This window comes from Frankliniella occidentalis, unplaced genomic scaffold (genome assembly GCF_000697945.3).
Source record: "Frankliniella occidentalis isolate FOCC.00 unplaced genomic scaffold, Focc_3.1 Scaffold461, whole genome shotgun sequence".
In the NCBI taxonomy this organism is placed as follows: Eukaryota; Metazoa; Arthropoda; class Insecta; order Thysanoptera; family Thripidae; genus Frankliniella; species Frankliniella occidentalis.
In genome coordinates, this window is record NW_026267579.1 from 24788 (window position 1) to 45936 (window position 21149).

Consider the following 21149-nt stretch of genomic DNA (forward strand, 5'->3'; position numbering starts at 1 on the left):
GGGGGGGGGGAGAGTTCATGCAGGTACGCATGTGACCCCATAATGACCCTCTCCAAAGGAATCTATATTTTGACAATTGAACAAGATTCCTAATGGGTAGGCGATTTACAGGCGAATGGGCATGTAAGTAGGCAAAAAGTGCTACATTCAAAACTAAACCCTAGCTACATGCCTGGAGAAAATATTGCTAGACATCAATTAACACAATTCAAAACTTGTGGAACTAATCAATTCAAAACTTGTGGGAATAATAAAACAGGATTACTTCTTTCAAAATGAATATTTATTAAGTGGAATGCAGACATGCCTTTGCTTTGATGCTGAAGTAAGGGTGAAATAATCAATAGGAAATGTTTTAAAGTCTTGCATCCTTCCAAGGAAACTCACATTTGAAACAAGGATGTATCCTGCCACTACTTTCAAGTCCTTATTGGGATTTTAGTCACAATTATGTATGACTGAGTATATGACATGAAAATAATGAAACCATGCTTAAAGAGGGCTATTGTAGAAGTCTAGAAAACATGAAAATGATGGGTCATACTTTCCTCACAGGTTACTTAATGCAAGGGTATAAACAATATCACAAGTCATTAACTCTAGTGAGAATAAATTAAAAATATGAAAATAGCTCGAGCACTTTCTTGCAGTCAGCAAAGTAATGTAAATCCTGAGGATGCCTTCTTAGGAACATGGAAATTCTTCTAGGACTGGGTAAAAAAGACTATGAACTAGATAAGTTCACAATGTCCTACAAGGCAAAGACAACAAAATTTATGCAAGAACGAGCAGCGAGCTGAGTCTTCAATCTCCACCGTCTAACTTGACCAGATGACCTCTACCAATAATGATTGAATTTGTAATACATTACTTTAGATATCATCACATCAATATCAAACAGTTCCCAATAATGCAACAAGAAGCTAATCACTCTGCATATTTTGATAAATCACCAATGCACAGATCAGGTTGACATATTCAAACCAAAAATACATAACTTTGACTTCCTACTATCTCTGGAAGACAAAGGAAAAACAAAACAAAAAAAAAATAAAAAAAATACAAAATGCCGGATGGTTGGCACAGACATTTTTTTAACAGGTGAAGAACGACAAAGTCAACTTGTAGTCTGCACAACCCCTGAAGTGGGACCAACATAAAATCTTGGGCCTAATATGAGCCTTGTAATTAGTTTCAATTTTGTTTTGGCGTTTTGAAAAATGTAATAAAATCCACATACACGAGGGGAAAAAATCTTTCAACAATGGTAGTACTATTGGAGAAAAAAATACAATTTAGATTGTTGGCCAATAAATAATAATCATTAAAAATAATTTAAAAGCCTTCTAATGAAACTTACTTGAAGGAGGAAAAACAATGCTTTGAAAAATATTATGAAACAGTACACTATTCAATTGTGGAACCACAGTAAAAAAATATCACAATCATAATATATCACCTGAGCTCAAAGAACAATCAGGATGCATGTTATTAAATTTTGAAAGGCTAGTGTGAAAACTTGTGCGATCTTATCAAAAATTTTGTTTTAAGACAAATGCTGTTTAACATGTACAAGTTAACCAAAGGATATCATTTTAGAAGCAGTTAAGTACTTCCACCAATATAGGTTGAAAAAGAGTTATTGGATGCTGATATCTTTTGAAATAATTTTGTAATTCCAATAATTTAATTTGCAGGGACCTCTTGGATTGTTGGTGCAGGTGGGTTAGCAGATTCCGTTGAATTACCAATGGTTGCCTCAACACATTTCCAAAGACCATAAGTCTTCCCAACTGTTGTTTGCCACAAACGGAGGGTACCATCTTCAGATCCACTAGCATAAAGCTCCCCATCAGGGGCAAATCGTACACAATGTACAGGGCCAAAATGTCCCTTAAATGATTCTGAAAACATAAAATGGACATTGTAGTTTGAACTGAAGGAGCACATAAGTACTATAGTGGATGTCTTTAAACAGACAACTTACCAATTTCTGTTCCAGTTGAATAATTATACTTGTACATTTTGAAGTCATCTCCCCCACAGACAAAGATTGTCTTGTCAGGATGAAGTGACGCTGAACTGACTTGGGTCGGCATAGTGAATTCTTTAACTGGTTCAAACCTATAAATTTAAAATAAATTTCATAACACTAAAAGCATAAATGAATCCTTTCACATAAATTACAATTTGTTTCACATCACAAGAACCCACTTCTCTGTGTCCAAGAAACTGACAACATTCCCATGAGTCACAGTCATCAATGATCCATCCTTAGATACTTCTAAGCTACTTGGAGCAGCAGAAAGCTCCACTTTTTGCACCTCCTGCAGAAAAAACAAAAGAGAAAACTTAAATAATGATTGAAATAAATTAAGACAATAAGATCAAATAATTTTACTGGGTCTGCAAGAAAATTAGAAAATTTCACATATTATTACCTGGCCTGAAGCTCTGTCCCACACTCTGATGGTTTTATCATCAGCACAACTTATCAACTGTTTATCCCCTCTGAAGAACATTACATGTTTTAAACCCCCTGTATGACCACTGAAGACTGTGGGGTCTGAGCGAGTAGAAGTAAAATTGTTAGATCATGACAACAATTAGGCTTGGGTGATATTAGAACAGTTCATGCCTACCTGCTTCAGGTTTGTTCAAATCAAAAATACGAAGTAACTTCTCGTTGCTTCCAGTCACAAAATGGGAACTGTCTGCTGAAAATCCTACACTCTTCACAATATGGTTGTGCTGGAAAGAGTGGAGTTCATCTCCAGACACTGCATCCCATACCTGATATTAAAACAAGAATTTGTAAAAAAATATATATATTCTTTGTTGTTAAAGTCTTTTAAGCCATTCCAGAAAATCAGGAAGTGTTCCCATAGTTGCAATGGGGCTTGCCCGAGCAGCCAGGATTCATGGTGAATCAACAAAAACTAGATGACCCTGCAGACATCTCTGTTATCCACATCAATCAGGTCCATTCTACACTCCAGGAAGCACAGCGCACCTTAGCATTGAAGTCGGCCGCTCCAGAAGCTGCTCTCGTCGCCTGCGAATTCAAGGCTACCCCCCAAACGGCTCCCTTGTGGCCTTCAAAAGTGCCAATCCAATCACCAGTGTCTCCCTGCCTGAGCATTGGCTTCCCATCTAAAAGAAAATTGAAAACCGAAATAGTTTTATAAATTAAGGAGAATAGATAATAGTTCAATTTAAAAACTTAGACGAAAGTATGTGAACGTTAAGGTTAAGTGCACGCAAACACAAAACAGGGCCAAGGTAAACCACCCAGAACGTCGGTACACAAAGGAGCAACACGTACCTTTACAGGCTGAAATTAGATAATAGCCGGTATCAGTGACATCACTGAATGCTAAGTGCACTACGGGCCGAGTATGCCCACTGCATGTGAGAGGGGTCTGTCTTAAATTTGCCATTTTGAACGCCGACAACACACTTAAGACACCTCCGACGTCCAACCCGTCCAAACTCCCTTCTTCACAGCAGTCGACTCTTAAGGTGGCACCGCCTTGTAGGAAGGTGTTATACCCCCACAAAGTAAATAGGAAAAGCCAACTAAAGAATAATTTTTCCTAGGAGCTTTTCTATATTTATTAAAAAGTTTATGACCTTAAAACTAATATTTATTCCATTAAAAATACTTTTAAAATGTACTTTTTATTTTCTTTAAGTAATTCCTCACTAAAAATTGAAAGTAATGTGTTATATTTTTTGGAATATGTTGATCATCATGTTGTTGCTAGGAGATCATTAAGTGGGTGTTTATAAACACTGAAATTGTGGTGTTCTTCGGGATCTTCGTTGTTTTCGCCCCCAGAAGATATAGTTCACTTTCATTACAACATGAAATGATTCTAGCTGCAAGAAAAGTACATGACACTAACTTTGGTTGATGTTTGAAGCTAGCACATCATTTTACGTCTGTCAATTTGCCAGCTGATGATCGCTAAGGTTATGGATAGCTGTGTTTTTCCATAAGGTTTGTGTCGGTTTTGTCTCCATACTTTAGTTCTTCTGATTTGACATTTTGAATACTGAAGCAAACTTTTTGTGCTTGCTCCATATGATTTAAATAAATTAAAGGTTTGTTTTATTTGGATTTTCCACAGATAGTGTGTGCTAAGCAGTTGATGCACTTGAAATGGAGAGCAGTCCGTCAACCTTTAACGGCCACCTCCCAGTTCCTCTAAACAAAATTCCGAAAATCCCACTCGAACCCCTTCGTGCATTTCAAGCTATTGACAAATCATCAAGGTTGTTTGATGATGTTTTGGCTGCAGCGTGCTACCCTCCTCTCATGCAACCAAAGTCATGGACTAAAGCTGTGCCATTTAAGGTCTAATACTTTTTATTAAATAAAATGAAAAGTGCATCCATGAATTTTTGAGAAATATCTTAATTTCTTTATTTTCTAATTATTAAAGGATGCTGTTCAATATTGTAAGCCTTCAGAATCAATTGGAAGCTGTTTCTCCCAATCAGCAGCTCCTCTTCGTATCCATGCCTTATCTGCACGCAGAAAAAGAGGTTCATCTAAGAAAATTGAGCTACCATTCAGTGAGACAGGATTCCTTCAACATCCTCCCTCAAAAATTGCAAAACTAGCTGAAATAAAAGTCTTAAAGGCTACTGATATAATCAAACCACAGACTGTACCTTTAATTGTATGTATTTTCTTTTTGTGGGTTAACAGTTTTATTTATTTATTTCTTATAGTGTGTTCTGTTCAGGAACTGTGCAATGGGGAATTTGAAGTTCGCCATGAAATAGAACAAGCTGAAAGAAGAGCTAAATTTGAACAAGAATGGTTGGAGCGTTCTCAAAGAGTTTCATTTGAACATGAAGAAAGAAATAGGTAACATCATGTAACTTGATTTTCATGGGATCTGTTGGTCTTTACAAAAAGAATTCTTAGATAATCATCTCTGAACTGGTATGATTCAGGCTGATTGAGGCCATGGAGGCTCCACAGCCTGTCCATCCAGACCTACAATTAAGTTTCCTTCATCATCTTCAAGATGAAAATGCTGTGTATGTTGTTGAACCAGACGATGCTGAAAGGATTGCCTACTACTTACAAAAGGCAAGATCTTTATGAGCCTGTGATAAGCACATAGTTTTGCATCATTTTGAATCACTAAGTTTTCAGAATAATAAGAAGTTTTCACAGTTTAAAATTAAAGCACAAAATGAAACCCAAGAGAATGGATCATAGTGTATCAGTTTTGTCACTTGTTTTGACATTTCAAATATTGTGTGTGTCTTTTTCTTTGCCAGGGAATTCCAGATCACATGATAGAACCATATCCCCAGCATTTGCTGAAAAACATACTTGATAAAATTCGAGTGGTGAGAATAGTGTATGTATTAGAGGTTGCAATTTAAATGTAGTTTGTTTTAGAAAAATTATCTGATATTTAACATGTCCACAGCAATTTTGGATCTATTGAAGATCTTGAAGAGGAAATTCGTCTTGATTACATGAATACGCTACGATTTGTAATTTTTGACTATATTATGCTTGACCCTGCTGAGAGAGATAGACTTAACATCAAAACTTATCCAAAACCCTTCTTTCGGGTTTGTATAAGAGCACCAGTGCCTTGGCACCAAACAGTCATAACCAACAAACAGATGATAGAGCATCATCTTTTCATAGTAAACCCTGTGCTTGTTGCTCTTCGCGATTTATGGTTGGATGAGTAAGAATTCCATGTTACATTTGAAGATGTTTTTATTATGGGTGCGACTGTACAACTTAGTCATAACGTGCTGTTTTTATTTATTTTTTGGTTCTCAAAGGTACAATGATATGCTGATTGTTCCTGTAAGTCAGCTAGAAGACTCCAATCCGTTTCCGTTAGAACTTACAGAACTTGAATCTGAAGTGGATCGATTGTGTGATGAATCTTCTGATCGGTTGAGAAATGAGTAAGATTATCTTATTAACTGTCCTATAGTTTTTATTGAAGTTCTTTTATGTAAATTAATTAATTTTCGGCTATAGGTGGCTTCCAAAGTGCGCTGACATATTTTTGAATATGAAGTCCACATGGCGTTCTTTAGTGCCAGATAAAAACCGTGACTCTCTGAAACTAATTGAATCTTTCTTTTACTGTGCTCGAATTCTAATGTCCATGCAACTGCGTACTTTGGTCATGCGGTCTTTGCATCACATTTTATCTTTATTTGTGCGATTCAAGGTAAGATCCATTCAGTACGCAGATATTATTGTAACTATGTTGAGATGTGTTTACTATTAGCTCTGGTATTACAGGGAGGAAATAATTTTGGTGAAGTGTATGCTGATTATGCTTGCATAAATATTCCATTGGTGACTGTCACAGTTAAGGCTTCTCCCCCAAGCACAGACCTTACTTTTTTCCCTATGCTTGATGACATTAGAAAATTTGTTCATAACTGTTTCAGCAAAATTTTAAATGTCAATTCGGATATTCCATGTGTGGAATGCCTTCTTTTCTCTGGTACTACACTGCAGTACCCCAAAATTCTGTGTATATATTGTTATTTAACTAGTATAGATTTTGAATTTACCCTGTCTCTTGTTCTTGAAAGATATGCAGGATTCTGGATTGACACTGTATCCTGTTGTTGAGTCAGAGAGAGAAGTGACAGCAATCATACAAGAAGCTTTGGACAGCTTTGATACTAACATGGCTGGTCCCAACGCTTTTTTAAGAGAATACGAACCTTATCTGTATATCCTAGATGGTACAGCTGAAAAAGATGTCAAGGATCTGTTTGAAATAGTACCACTGCCATTTCTAAAGGTTGTCTATTAACTCAAAATACCCCAGTAATGTTTTCTAAGTCCAAGATAATATTCTAATATGCATTAAACATTGTAGGATTTTGCAGCAGAAATTGAAAAACTTGAAGAGAAAATCTTAGATGTGGATTTCTTGCGACGAACAATTCCTTTAAATTTTATAAGTCTTAACTGTGCAGAGGTGAATGATACAATGGTTAACATTTTAAGTGACTTAAAAAATTACATAACAGACTTCTTTGTTACCAAAATACGTGCTGAAAACAAACTGTAAGTGATCTCTTACCCATTCAGGAATTTACAAATGTGTGCAGATATCAGGACAGTTTTATTTTTTTCTTACAGAGTATGTCGTACTTTTGAAGATATATGTAACAGAGTTAGCGAACTTCCTGAAAAGACAGCTGAATTAGTTGAACTTACTCATTTTATGATTCAAAGCAGAGACGTAACTGTATTTGATTTAAATATTCAGATCTTAAACATTGCTGAGAATCTACTTTTCATTATAGACCGTACCATTCTACCTGGTAATAACTTTCAACTACATATATAATTATAAATGTTTATTTTCTCTTTTAATTTTCTCCTTTCATCTAATCACAAAACTAAACAAACAAAAAATTGTACTAGGTGAAGACATTCAATTAAACTCAAGAGTATTCAACTGGCCCCGTGAAATAGAGGTGTCATTAGAATTGGCAAACACACGCTTATCCCATCGGAGGGATATTGTTGAAAACGCACTGAAGAATCGTTTGGACGAGCTTAATATCTCGTAAGTTTCCTTTACATTTTCAAAATCAGTAACAAAAATTCAATTTAAAATAAAATGTGCTAAATTTTATTAGGATTGCCAAGCATGGAAAGGAATTAGATTTGTTTCGCCGGAAAGATCCTCCTCTTCTTACTATGGAAGAAATGGAAGAAAGTGCAGCAGCCATTAATGACATACAGGAAAAACTTTTTGAGGACAAAGTTATTGCTAATGTAATGAAACATTTCATTTATCTGTAATATTTAGTCGTAGTGACATAGCTACATATTCATTTATATATTCTTTCTTGTGATGGTTACAGGAAATTAATGAAGAAGAGGGTCTTCTAGAATTTGATTTGACCCCCTTTACAAACCTGAACAACATGTTAGTGGTTGTAGAACCTTTCCACCGCTTGTGGCATACTGTCTTAAACTTCCACAAACAATATGACAAGTGGTACTATGGTAATTTCTTTTTTGTTTTATGAGTTAGTAGTCTTGTTAACATAGTTTCTTGTCTAATTATTACTCTCAACTCTTTTATCTCCTCTTTTCTTTACCTACAATGCAATCATTTCAGGGCCCTTCTTAAAACTGGACGCTGAGGAAATTGCGGAGGAGGTAGAGTCAACATGGCGTACACTTTACAAGCTAGCAAAGACTCTTCAGGACACTCCAGGAGCAAAACGAATTGCTGAAATGGTTCGAGCCAAAGTGGAAAAATTCCGTCAATATGTGCCTGTTCTCACAACAATTTGTAATCCAGGCATTCAAGAGCGGCATTGGGAAAAGGCAAGTAAAAGCCTGAAATGTTTACTCTAACTGATTCATTAGATTTGTTTTTAATGTTTATATTAAATGTTATGCATAGTTAAGTGAGGTTGTCGGAGTACCTCTTAAGCCTGATGAAAATACTTCTCTTGAAGACATGATAGAAGTGGGACTACCGCAACACTTACAAGCTCTAGAAGAGATTGGTGTTGCGGCAACAAAGGAGTATGCTCTAGAAAAGAACCTTAAAAAAATGAAAGATGAGTGGCAGGACATGAAGTTTGATCTGAACTTATATCGGTATTAATGTTTATGTTATATGATATCATGTTGGGCTTAAGTAATAAGCATGGAATCAAAGTTTTGTCTTGTTTCAGTGATTCTGGAGTGTCTATATTGTCAGCAGTAGATGATATACAAATGCTGCTTGATGACCATATTCTTAAAGCTCAAACAATGCGGGGATCTCCATATGTCAAGGCTTTTGAAGCAGATATGGTTGCCTGGGAGGAAAAGTTGATAAGCATGCAAGACATATTGGATGCCTGGCTCACAGTAAAAATCAATTGTATTTTCAAGATTACTTTTGTGCTCTTTTGTAGACCTCCATCCATTGAGAAAATTTATGTTCTAGTGTCAAGCAACATGGCTCTACCTGGAACCAATCTTCAGCTCTGAGGATATCATGAGGCAAATGCCTCAGGAAGCAGCTAATTTTAGAAAAGTGGACAAGTCTTGGAGAGCTATTATGGCAAATACTGTGGCTGATCGGCATGTCCTTATAGCTACTGACTACCCAAATATGTTAGAGTTGCTTAGAGAAAATAATGTACTTCTAGAGGAAATACAGAAAGGACTAAATGACTATCTTGAAAAGAAACGACTATTCTTCCCAAGGCTAGTACCCTGTATATTTTTTATTTTTTTGTTCAATTATATAATTTGTTTGCACAAATTATTCTATTTAAAAAAAATTTGTAGATTTTTCTTCCTTTCAAATGATGAGCTTTTAGAAATTTTGTCTGAAACAAAGGATCCAATGAGAGTTCAGCCTCATCTGAAAAAGTGCTTTGAAGGTATTAACCGTTTAGAGTTCAACCAGGACTGCGAAATTCTTAGTATGATTTCTGCTGAGTCAGAAACAGTGCCTCTTATTAGTAGAATTCAGCCACATGATGCAAAGGTGTGTGTAGCCAGATTACAAAGATTGCACTCTACTGTTTAGCTGGTAAATCAAGCTTTCAATAATTGAAACCTCTGTGTTTGAAAGGGAATGGTTGAAAAATGGCTTGTACAAGTTGAAGATCTAATGGTGAAGTCCATGCGAGCAATTGCATTGGATGCTGTGGCAGCTTATTTCAACTCAGCAAGATCACTTTGGGTTCTCAATTGGCCAGGAATGATAGTTCTCTGTGGGAGCACTATTCATTGGACTGCTGAAGTATCTGAATCTATCACAAGTGGATCTATAAAGGTATTACAAACTTGTCATGCTGCATACTTCTATATTTCTACTTGCATGGTTTCTTTTGTATAAATTTCCTTAATTTATTTTTAAATGTAGAGCTATTTAGACAAGAGCAACCAACAAATTGATGACATGGTTGAGCTTGTACGAGGTAAACTCTCTAAGGGATCTAGAATTACAGTTGAAGCTCTCATAGTGATTGATGTACATGGTATGTGTTTGTAACTTTTCTTCTGTGTCTCAACATTTTTATTTTCCAATTTTTAAAAAATTGTTTCTTTATTCCAGCTCGAGATGTAGTAAGGATGCTAGTAGCAAATCAAGTTTCGTCCTTATTAGATTTCAACTGGACTAGTCAGTTACGTTATTACATGAAAGATAGTAATGTTTATGTGTCCATGATTACCACAGAGTTGGCCTACGGATATGAGTATCTAGGTAACACAGGGCGATTAGTTATAACGCCCCTCACAGACCGTTGTTACAGGTTTGAATAAAAGAGTTTAGAATTTAATATAATGATTAGATCATGATTGTATGCAGTATTTATAATAGAACTTTTTTTGGACAGGACTTTGATGGGTGCTCTGCGCTTGAATTTGGGTGGTGCACCAGAAGGGCCTGCTGGCACTGGAAAAACTGAAACTTCAAAAGATCTAGCTAAAGCTGTTGCCAAACAATGTGTTGTTTTTAACTGCTCAGATTCTCTTGACTATAAAGCCATGGGTAAATTTTTCAAGGTAAATATTTAAAAATAAGTGATTGTTACTTATTTTATCTTCTTAAATTTTTAACAAAATTTTCAAAATGGCAGGGACTAGCTTGTTCTGGAGCCTGGGCTTGTTTTGATGAATTCAACAGAATTGAGGTGGAAGTATTGTCTGTCATTGCCCAGCAAGTACTCTGTATTCAAATGGCAATCATCAATAAATTGGAAAAATTTGTTTTTGAGGGAGTGGAACTGAAACTGAATCCAACCTGCACAATTTTCATAACCATGAACCCTGGGTATAAATAACATATTCATAATAACATAAATTTAATATCTGTATATAATTATCTTGTGTGTCATCACTCTTCCTCTTTCTCCCTCTGTAGATACGCTGGTAGACAGGAGTTACCAGACAACTTAAAAGTTCTTTTCCGTACAGTAGCTATGATGGTCCCAGACTATGCAATGATAGGAGAGATTTCCCTGTATTCCATGGGATTTGTAAATGCTAGAAGGTAAGGCAACTTTATTCTAATTTCCAAGCATATTTTTTATTAGTAAATTTCCAATTTAACAGCTTACACACATTGTTATGTTATTTTTTTAAACTGATAGTTTATCAGAAAAAATTGTGGACACTTACAAGCTGTGCTCTGAACAACTTTCTTCTCAAAGCCACTATGACTATGGCATGCGTGCTGTTAAAACAGTCCTAACAGCTGCTGGTAATTTAAAACTTAAATATCCAAATGAAGATGAGTCTTCATTGGTATTGCGTGCAATAACTGACGTTAATTTACCCAAATTCCTTTCTGAGGTAAGTAATATCAGACTTTTAAATTTAGGTGTTGCTTCCATATTTGTATCAGTTATTTCTTCTGTCTGGAAAATAAAAACCCTTGATGAAACTTGTAAGAATCTAAAAATTGTTTTTCTAGGATGTACCGCTTTTTTCTGGAATAATCTCAGATCTTTTTCCTGGCATTAAATTACCAAAGCCAGATCGCGATGAGCTGTTACAGAAATTGCAGAAAAACTTGGAGGCAAAGAATTTACAAGCAACTGAATGGTATGTTGAAAAAGTTATTCAATTGTACGAAATGATCCTTGTTCGTCATGGCCTCATGCTTGTTGGTGATCCTATGGGAGGAAAAACATGTGCATACAAGGTAAGATCTCTTTTATCCCCTCCCTGCTCTTTCTCTCTGACAATTAAGAACTTTTTTTCTAAATCCTCTTATTTTTAGAACTTAGCAGATTCTTTGAGTGATCTTCAAAGTGATTCTAAATCAACAATGGAAGAACACAAAGTCAACTACAGGGTAATAAACCCAAAGGCTATTACAATGGGCCAGCTTTATGGTCAGTTTGATCCCGTCTCTCATGAATGGTCAGATGGTATGTGCCTTCAATCTATATTTTGTTTTTGTTAATGTCCTTTTTCTCTCTCTATTGAATATGTTTATTGTTGATTTTTTTCTTATTTTAATGTTTAGGTGTTTTGGCAAAATCTTTTCGAGAATTTTCAAGTAGTCTTTCAGCTGACCGTAAATGGATTTTATTTGATGGTCCTGTTGATGCTGTTTGGATAGAAAACATGAATACAGTTCTAGATGATAATAAGAAACTTTGTTTGATGTCTGGAGAAATTATTCAGGTATGTAAAGTACATGGCAGGTTTTTTGTGTAAATGAATTGGGTTTAAAGGGTACAACTTATCTATCTATTCTCCCTCTTCAACTACTAGATGACAAGCAAAATGAACATGATTTTTGAACCAGCCGACCTAGAGCAAGCTTCTCCTGCAACTGTCTCGAGATGTGGGATGATTTATATGGAGCCATCTAAGCTTGGATGGCAACCCCTCTGCAAATCATTTCATAGTTCTCTCAGCTCTAAAATACTAGAAGAGCAATTTGAACTTATTGAGGAACTCACTGCATGGATCATACCACCAACCATACAGTTTGTACAGAATTCTTGTAGACAATTTGTGTGGTCCTCAGAACTACACATGTTTCAATCATATTCCCGCCTGTTAACCTGTCATCTTGAAGGGGAAACCCAAGTGAGCACTGTTTGGTTACAGTGCGTATTTTTGTTTTGTGTGATATGGGGTTTTGCTTCAACCATTACGGGAGACTCAAGGAAGAAATTTGATACATTTTTTCGGCACTTATTAGATGGGAGAAATGATGAACATCCAAGACCCAAAACATTTAAGCTCAGCAAATCACAACTATTCCCAGACAAAGGAACTGTTTTTGAATGGGTCTTTGATAAGAAGAATAATGGTTCCTGGATTTCTTGGTTGGACACAATGGAAAAAGTCTCATTTCCACCATCAGCCAAAATAAATGAATTAATAATACCTACTACTGAATCAGCTTGTCAAAGATATTTCCTGAAGATGTGTCTCTCCAATGATGTTCCTATTCTTTTTGTTGGGCCAACTGGAACTGGAAAATCTGCCATTGTTCTGAACCATCTCATGAGCTTACCTAAAGACAAAATTCTTCCAAATGTTGTCAATTTCTCTGCAAGAACATCTGCCAATATGACTCAAGAAATTGTTATGTCAAAACTTGACAGGAGGCGGAAGGGAGTGTATGGTCCTGCAATGGGAAAACAATATGTTTTATTTGTAGATGACGTGAGTTTGCCCATGAAAGATACATATGGAGCACAACCTCCTATAGAGCTCCTTCGTCAGTGGATTGATCATCGTCATTGGTATAATTTGAAAGACACTACTAGAATTGATCTGGTGGATATTTTATTTGTTGGAGCAATGAGCCCTCCTGGAGGAAGTTCAAATCAAGTCACATCTCGTTTCCTAAGACACAATCAGATTGTATCAATTGATTCATTTGAAAATGAAACCCTAACAAAAATGTTTCATTCCATTCTGGAGTGGCACTTTGCTAAAGGCTTCAGCTCTGATGTTTCAAGATATGCTAAGCCAATAGTAGAAGCTACAATGGAAATTTATCATGAGTCAATGGCTCGATTCCTGCCAACTCCTGCTAAGTCTCACTACACTTTCAATCTTCGTGACTTTTCTCGTGTCATCAGAGGAATTATATTGGTGCCATCATCACACCTTAGTGATACTGATAAGCTATTCAGGCTGTGGACCCATGAAACCTATAGAGTGTTTTATGATCGTCTTATAGATGATATAGACCGCAAAACATTTTTTGATATGATTCGATCAGCATGTAGGACTCATTTGAGAGCACCCCTAGAAAAAGTACTCCATGACCTTATTCCAGAGGGAGAAAATGACCTAAAAGATGAACACTTGAGAGACCTTTTCTTTGGCAATTACATGGATCCTGACGCAGATCCAAAAATATACACTGAGGTTGAAAGTTACGACCTACTTGTTGAAAAGATGCAATACTACTTAAATGAGTACAACCTCTTATCACGCACTCCAATGTCACTAGTTCTGTTTAAATTTGCTATGGAACACATATCCCGCATTAGTCGAGTTTTGCAACAAGACAATGGACACTGTTTGCTTGTTGGCATAGGTGGCTCTGGAAGGCAGTCGGCAACAAAACTAGCTACCAGTATGGCTGAATATGGGCTGTTTCTCATTGAAATCAATAAAAATTATGGGATGAATGAATGGCGTGATGATATTAGATCCCTTCTCAGAAAGGCAGGTGTTGAAACAAAGCCTCATGTTTTTCTCTTCAATGATTCCCAGATCCAAGATGAAGCATTCATAGAAGACATTAATATGATTTTGAACACAGGAGATGTTCCAAATCTGTTTGGGTCTGAAGATAAAGCAGATATACTTGAAAAAATGATGTCTGCTGCTCAAAGTTGTGGGAAAAGAATAGATTCAACTCCACTGGCCCTTTACAATTATTTTGTGGAACGAGTCAGAAACAGTCTTCATTTAGTTTTGGCAATGTCACCAATAGGAGATTCTTTCCGTGAGCGTATTAGAATGTTTCCTTCTTTGATTAATTGCTGCACTATTGACTGGTTTACCACATGGCCAGAAGATGCACTTGATCGAGTGGCTACTGTTTTCCTTAAAGAAATTGAAATGGATGATAAAGTGCGGAAGTCCTGTGTTACATTGTGTAAGAAGTTTCACCTGTCTGTGCACACTGCCACCTCTGCTTATTTTCAAAAAACAAAAAGATTAACTTATGTAACACCAACATCATATCTTGAACTTTTGCACATGTTCAAAAAGCTATATGATGTGAAAGTTGAGCAAATCAGCAAAATGGCTAATAGATATGAAGTGGGATTGGAGAAGTTGGACTTTGCTGCTGGTCAGATTGCTCTGATGAAAGAGGAACTGACACAATTGCAACCTCAACTAATTGATACTTCCCTGAAGACAGAGAAGTTAATGATTAAAATTGAGCAGGATACTGTAGTTGTGGAAGCAAAGAAAGAAATCGTAGCAGCTGATGAAGCAGTTGCTAATGAGGCTGCTGCTGCAGCACAGGCCATTAAAGATGATTGTGAATCAGATCTTGCTGAAGCCATACCTGCCTTGGAGTCTGCTATTCAGGCTCTGAATACTTTAAAACCAGCCGATATTACTGTGGTGAAATCTTTGAAAACCCCTCCCCATGGAGTGCGCCTAGTAATGGAAGCAGTCTGTGTCATGAAAGGCATCAAATCGGAAAGGAGGCCGGATCCGAGTGGGTCAGGACGAATGATTGAGGACTATTGGGGTCCTTCCCAAAAGATTTTGGGTGACATGAAGTTCCTTGATAGCCTAAAAACATATGACAAGGACAATATCCCCCCATCAATTATGAAAAGAATCAGAGAAAGGTACATAAATGATAGAGATTTTGACCCCGCGCACATAAAGAATATTTCGGCTGCCTGTGAAGGTCTATGTCGATGGGTCCGAGCCATGGAGGTTTATGATCGTGTGATTAAGATTGTAGAACCAAAGAAGGCAAAGCTTGCTGAAGCAGAAGCCGAACTAGCTGTACAAATGGAAACATTGAACGAAAAGAGAGCACAACTTCAAGAAGTCGTTGACAAACTTCAAGCCCTAAATGATGATTTTGCAACCATGACTCGGCGTAAGAAAGAACTGGAAGACAACATTGAACTCTGTTCCCAAAAAATTGTTCGGGCAGAACAGTTAATTGGTACACTATTTTATACTTACCTTTTAACGTTGAAAATATTTTAAATGGTCGATTCCAAGTCATACTTTCTCATGAATTCCAGGTGGTTTGGGAGGAGAAAAAGCAAGATGGAGTGATACTGCAAAAATGCTGCATGGTCTTCTTGAGAATATTGTTGGTGATGTTCTTCTATCATCAGGATTTACTGCGTATTTGGGTGCATTCACTGTTGACTTTCGGAATGTGAGATTTTTCGTTCTGAATTGTTGATAAGTTTCTTTATCAAAGAAATTGCCATTTTCAACTTTTCTCGTTTTTTCAGAGTATAAGAAAATCATGGAACCAATCATGCAAACAACTTAACATACCATGCTCAGAGGAATTTTCATTAATTGATGTTCTTGGTGAACCAGTCTCAATAAGAACATGGAATATTGCAGGCCTTCCTGTGGACAGCTTTTCGGTTGAAAATGGTATAATTGTAACCCAAGCTAGAAGGTGGCCACTCATGATAGACCCTCAAGGTATGTTAATATTTTGACTAGGGTTTGTATATGCATTTTTAATACAGTACTACAATATAAAAATAATTTTCTGGAATGCTTGTGAATAAAATTATAGGACAGGCTAATAAATGGATAAAAAATATGGAAAAGGGCAACAATTTACATGTAATTAAACAATCTGATCCTAATTTTCTGCGGATTGTTGAGACTGCTATTCAAATGGGTCACCCAGTGATCTTAGAAAATATATTGGAGGATATTGATGCTGCCTTAGGTATTTACTATAGTCTTATTTATTTAAGTTGCCCTTAAAAAAAAGCTCTTTTTATTGTAAATTTTCATGATTTGTAGAACCAGTCTTATTGAAATCAGTCTTTAAACAAGGTGGTATAGAGTATTTAAATTTTGGAGACAATGTAATAGAATACAACAATGATTTCCGCCTCTACATTACAACACGCTTACGTAACCCTCATTACCTACCCGAAGTGGCTGTGAAGGTAAATGAGCCTCTTTAGTGAGACACTGACACTTTTTTTTTGTTTTGGGGCTTTATTCTAATTCAAATGTGTACTGTACAGGTCACTCTTCTCAATTTTATGATAACACCACAAGGTTTGCAGGATCAACTTCTTGCCATTGTGGTTGCCAAAGAATGCCCTGAAATGGAGGAACGCAAAAACAATCTAATAATAGAAAGTGCTGATAACAAAAGACAATTAAAAGAAATAGAAGACCAAATTCTTATGGTATTATCATCCTCAGAGGGAAATATTTTAGAAGATGAATCAGCAATTCAAATACTAACATCATCAAAAGTAATGCTATTTGGAATTTTAAAGCGTGGAGATTTTTTCATGATCCTAAATTTTAACATCATGTGTACCTTCAATTTATTCAGGTCTTGTCAGAGTCGATTCAAGCTAAACAGGAAGTGGCAGTTGTGACAGAGAAAGAAATAGACCAGACTCGGAACATGTACATACCTGTATCTACTCATTCTGCTGTCCTTTTCTTCTGCATTTCTGAACTCGCAAACATTGATCCTATGTATCAGTATTCTCTGCTGTGGTTCATAAATTTGTATTTGCAGGTATGTTTCACACACAGTCCTTTGTTCCAAAAGAGATATATATTTTGTTACCTTCAATAATACACCGAACTCATTTTCAGTCCATTAACAACAGTGAAAAGTCAGATAATTTAGAAAAAAGGATGTCAAATTTAAACTCTTACTTCACTATGAGTATTTACAAAAATGTGTGCCGCTCACTCTTTGAGAAAGACAAACTTATATTTTCTCTTGTTCTCTGTGTAGGCATATTAAGGTCAAAGGTAGGATAAAAGTGTAATTACCTCATAAATTTTTTTGGTCAAATAATGTTTTTAGAGTTTGATTCAAAGTTGATTGATTTTCTCTCAGCGGCGTATCCTAGAAGATTTATGGACATTCCTTTTAACTGGAGGTGTTGCCTTGGACAACCCTTATGATAATCCAGACCCCTCTTGGCTTTCTGTAAAATCCTGGTCTGAAATAGTAAGAATATCTAATCTTCCAGGGTATGTTTCATATTTTCAAGTATTTTATGAAGGTGAAATAAAATGTTTCAAAGCAACACTTTTACACAGGATGGAAGAGTTCATGAAATCTGTACAAAATGATACAACTGGGTGGAAATTATTTTATGACTCACCTTCTCCACAAACTGAAAAGCCACCATCTCCTTATGCAGATGTAAAAGGCCTACAAAAACTTGTAATTCTCAGAGCTTTAAGACCTGACAAGTTGGTCCCAGCAATACAGGTAAAAATTTTACATTTAGGATATGCTTCTGGAATTGGGTTGTACGTTTGTTGTGTTTTGACAAATTTATCATTTATTCCTCAGGAATTTATTTCAAATAATTTAGGCCAGTCATTTATTGAACCACCACCATTCAGTCTTCTTGACTCTTACAGTGATTCTCACTGCGGTTCTCCTCTAGTTTTTATACTATCACCGGGAGCTGATCCCATGCTCCAACTTTTAAAATTTGCAGAAGACCGTGGCATTGACAAAAATACCTTAGGGACAATATCTCTTGGACAAGGACAGGTATGTGGAATGACAGTTGTGAGATTTTTAGTTTTTATATGGTATTTCTAACAAATTTCATTCCTTAGGGGCCAATTGCAGCAGAAATGATTAATCAGGCTACCAAGAGCGGACAATGGGTTGTGCTTCAAAACTGCCATTTAGCAGAAAGTTGGATGCCAGAACTTGATCGGATTTGTGAAGAAGTTATTGTACCCGAACACATCCACAAAGATTTCCGTTGTTGGCTGACAAGCTATCCCTCCAAAGCTTTTCCTGTTTCTGTTTTGCAAAATGGTTGGCTTCCTATCCATCAATTTATCTCAGTAGTTATGACTCCAGTTGAAATTGTTTTTAATATTCCAGGTGTAAAAATGACAAATGAAGCACCTAAAGGTCTGCGAATGAATTTAATGAGATCATACATGTCAGATCCTATCAACAATACAGAGTTCTTCAATGCCTGTGTTAAGCAAAAGGAATGGAGATGTCTCCTTTTTGGTCTTTGCTTCTTTCATGCAGTTATTCAAGAAAGGAGAAAGTTTGGCCCTCTTGGATGGAATATTCCATATGAATTTAACGAATCAGATCTTAGAATATCAGTTCTTCAACTGCAGGTATATATATCAGCCTTCAATTTTATCTATGTAGCATTACATTGCAGATGATAAATCTGGGTTAAATACAGTATACCAATTTAAAATTATCTGTAGTCCTTTTAGTCCCTCTATAGTTTCTAATAATGAGTTTGGAACATTATTTTTTATCAGATGTTTTTAAATGAATATGAATCAGTTCCATTCGATGCATTGTCCTATTTAACTGGAGAGTGCAATTATGGAGGTCGCGTAACTGATGACAAAGATAGGCGTCTTCTCCTGTCTCTATTATCTTTATATTACAACAAGAACACTATTGACATACCAAAGTAAGTTGTCTCTACCATTCTAAATTGAACTAGAAACAGAACATAATGTTACTACTGTAAAATTTTTCATCCAGATTTGCATTTTCGCCAAGTGGTCTGTACTATATTCCTGACAGTCCCGATGTTGAGAGTTGTTTGGCGTATATTAAGAAAATACCTCTTAACCCCTTACCTGAAGTCTTTGGTTTGCATGAAAATGCAGATATAACTAAAGACAATAAAGAAACATCAGAGGTAAATAAAACTAAATTGGCCTTATAATATATATTCTTTTAAAACTCAAGTTAGATGCTGACTGAAACAAATTTTGTTGCAGCTTCTTCACGGGGCACTTTTGACTCAGACACATCTAACCACTGGTGGAGCAGGAGGAGACTCAGATGCTATGGTTATTGAATTGGCTGCTGAAATACATCAAAAAATACCTAAAGAGTTTGATATTGTAACAGTTGCTGCCAAGTATCCTATCATGTACAGTAACTCAATGAATACTGTTTTGAAGCAGGTAATTATTGTCATGATAACTATCATAAATAATGATTTTTGTCACTACTGCTTCTTCTTGAAATCGCCTGCAGGAGTTGGTACGTTTTAACCGGTTAATAAAAGTTGTGAAGCACACATTAGTTGAGGTCCAGCGAGCTGTCAAAGGACTTGTTGTCATGAATTCTGAGTTGGAAGAGGTGTATCGAAGTATGGTTGTTGGTCGTGTCCCTACAGCTTGGAGTGCCAAATCTTATCCATCATTGAAGCCTCTTGGGGGATACATCTCAGATTTGTTAGCTCGGTAAAGTATTTATTCTCCTCCCCTGTTGTTTTAGTTAAAAATAATTTCAGTCAATTTTTTTTCTCGTATTAATATATTTTTGTCTGTAGCCTAAAATTTTTTCAAGATTGGATCACATATGGTTCTCCCGTTGTCTTCTGGATATCAGGATTCTTTTTCACGCAGTCATTTCTTACCGGTGTCTTGCAAAATTTTGCTCGTAGAGAGAAAATTCCTATTGATCATCTGGGTTTTCTCTTTGAGATTACCCCCTATGAAAAAAAGGCCCCTGAAGACCCATCATATGGAGTTTACACAAAGGTAAATTCCATGTTTATCATTTGGTCGCATACAGTGTTATACTAAAGTTGTATTGTAATCCCACAAACTTTTCATTCATTACTATAAATCATCTACTTAACTTTTACATGCAGCGTAAAATTAAAACAGAGGAATTTAGTGTGTTCATAGAGGTGAGATCAGTGCAGTTTTTAAATCTATTGGCTGACTTTTCATGTTTATTCTTTTTTATCTATTTAGTATATTTATCAGTGCAACACTCACTTTTTTTACAAACTTCTGCATGAGACTCTTTTTCTTAACAGTGATTGGAATTTTGAGGTAATATGTTTAACAACACCTATAATATTGCAGGGACTATTTCTTCAAGGAGCTAGATGGGACAGGGCATCAAAGTTGCTCAATGACCCTTTACTCAAAGTCATGTTTGATTTCCTTCCTGTTATTTGGCTCAAGCCTGGAATTAAGGTACAGTGTCCCTTGGTGTTTGAAGAACTGTTTTAAAGTACACTGTAAATTGCTTAAATATTTTGGTTGCAGGCCAGTTTTAACCCCCCTCCATCATACAATTGTCCAGTGTACAAGACGAGTGAAAGACGTGGAATTCTCTCAACAACTGGTCATTCTTCCAACTTTGTGATGTTTATTTTGTTGCCGTCGGATAGACCAGAAAATGTCTGGATCAATGGTGGTGTCGCTGCTCTTTGTGCCCTAGATGACTAATAAAATTTGTTTGGCAGTGATTAAATGTTCTTTATCCTTGGATTAATTTTATCTTGTGAAATGTAACCCTTGATATTTGAAGAAATGTGAATTGAAATCAAGGTGAAACCATTCAACCACCTTATTTTCTCATGTTTTACTTGTTAATAAATACTTTATGAAAAATTACAATTACTTTCCCCATGCATTCTTTTTAAAATTA

General features: G+C 36.1%; 3 protein-coding genes across 3 annotated transcripts; 2 read left to right on the top strand and 1 right to left on the bottom strand.

The window, feature by feature from the left end:
- Nucleotides 1–261: 261 nt before the first annotated feature.
- Nucleotides 262–3524, bottom strand: LOC113206425 (serine-threonine kinase receptor-associated protein). Its single transcript, XM_026422513.2, has 7 exons — nucleotides 3326–3524; nucleotides 3014–3153; nucleotides 2643–2793; nucleotides 2442–2566; nucleotides 2215–2327; nucleotides 1988–2124; nucleotides 262–1904 (listed from the first exon to the last, which is right to left on the bottom strand). Exons 1-7 carry the CDS (start codon nucleotides 3438–3440, stop codon nucleotides 1687–1689), a joined length of 999 nt encoding a protein of 332 aa, XP_026278298.1. The 5' UTR covers nucleotides 3441–3524; the 3' UTR covers nucleotides 262–1686.
- A 271-nt stretch (nucleotides 3525–3795) lies between these two features.
- On the top strand, nucleotides 3796–5087 carry LOC113206301 (uncharacterized). Its single transcript, XM_052274905.1, has 4 exons — nucleotides 3796–4003; nucleotides 4134–4360; nucleotides 4449–4688; nucleotides 4755–5087. The coding sequence occupies exons 2-4, from the start codon at nucleotides 4166–4168 to the stop codon at nucleotides 4881–4883; spliced, it is 564 nt and encodes a 187-aa protein (XP_052130865.1). The 5' UTR covers nucleotides 3796–4003; nucleotides 4134–4165; the 3' UTR covers nucleotides 4884–5087.
- On the top strand, nucleotides 4755–20972 carry LOC113206392 (dynein axonemal heavy chain 3). Its single transcript, XM_052274904.1, has 47 exons — nucleotides 4755–4879; nucleotides 5302–5384; nucleotides 5457–5726; nucleotides 5827–5955; nucleotides 6032–6227; nucleotides 6302–6509; nucleotides 6601–6815; nucleotides 6894–7084; nucleotides 7160–7344; nucleotides 7448–7592; nucleotides 7666–7804; nucleotides 7894–8038; nucleotides 8154–8365; nucleotides 8445–8644; nucleotides 8722–8899; nucleotides 8979–9527; nucleotides 9615–9818; nucleotides 9909–10023; nucleotides 10101–10299; nucleotides 10384–10552; nucleotides 10627–10820; nucleotides 10911–11039; nucleotides 11140–11341; nucleotides 11463–11693; nucleotides 11772–11922; nucleotides 12021–12181; nucleotides 12272–15671; nucleotides 15754–15893; nucleotides 15973–16174; nucleotides 16272–16430; nucleotides 16508–16656; nucleotides 16738–16974; nucleotides 17058–17249; nucleotides 17330–17491; nucleotides 17580–17716; nucleotides 17786–17960; nucleotides 18045–18251; nucleotides 18320–18527; nucleotides 18597–18847; nucleotides 19001–19158; nucleotides 19233–19392; nucleotides 19475–19663; nucleotides 19737–19945; nucleotides 20035–20245; nucleotides 20359–20397; nucleotides 20579–20692; nucleotides 20765–20972. The coding sequence occupies exons 2-47, from the start codon at nucleotides 5317–5319 to the stop codon at nucleotides 20945–20947; spliced, it is 11667 nt and encodes a 3888-aa protein (XP_052130864.1). The 5' UTR covers nucleotides 4755–4879; nucleotides 5302–5316; the 3' UTR covers nucleotides 20948–20972.
- The last annotated feature ends 177 nt before the right edge of the window (nucleotides 20973–21149 follow it).

Excerpts from the sequence above, each read along its gene's own strand:
- LOC113206425 (XM_026422513.2), bottom strand. The coding sequence starts at position 3,440 with ATGGCAAATTTAAGACAGACCCCTCTCACATGCAGTGGGCATACTCGG. Across the intron at positions 2,794-3,013 it reads CGGCCGACTTCAATGCTAAG|GTATGGGATGCAGTGTCTGG; the intron begins GTGCGCTGTGCT and ends TTTTAATATCAG. Across the intron at positions 2,125-2,214 it reads AGTTTCTTGGACACAGAGAA|GTTTGAACCAGTTAAAGAAT; the intron begins GTGGGTTCTTGT and ends TTAAATTTATAG.
- LOC113206392 (XM_052274904.1), top strand. The coding sequence starts at position 5,317 with ATGATAGAACCATATCCCCAGCATTTGCTGAAAAACATACTTGATAAA. Across the intron at positions 16,431-16,507 it reads GGATATTGATGCTGCCTTAG|AACCAGTCTTATTGAAATCA; the intron begins GTATTTACTATA and ends CATGATTTGTAG. Across the intron at positions 17,961-18,044 it reads AGTTGGTCCCAGCAATACAG|GAATTTATTTCAAATAATTT; the intron begins GTAAAAATTTTA and ends TTTATTCCTCAG.
- LOC113206301 (XM_052274905.1), top strand. The coding sequence starts at position 4,166 with ATGGAGAGCAGTCCGTCAACCTTTAACGGCCACCTCCCAGTTCCTCTA. Across the intron at positions 4,361-4,448 it reads CTAAAGCTGTGCCATTTAAG|GATGCTGTTCAATATTGTAA; the intron begins GTCTAATACTTT and ends TAATTATTAAAG. Across the intron at positions 4,689-4,754 it reads CACAGACTGTACCTTTAATT|GAACTGTGCAATGGGGAATT; the intron begins GTATGTATTTTC and ends TGTTCTGTTCAG.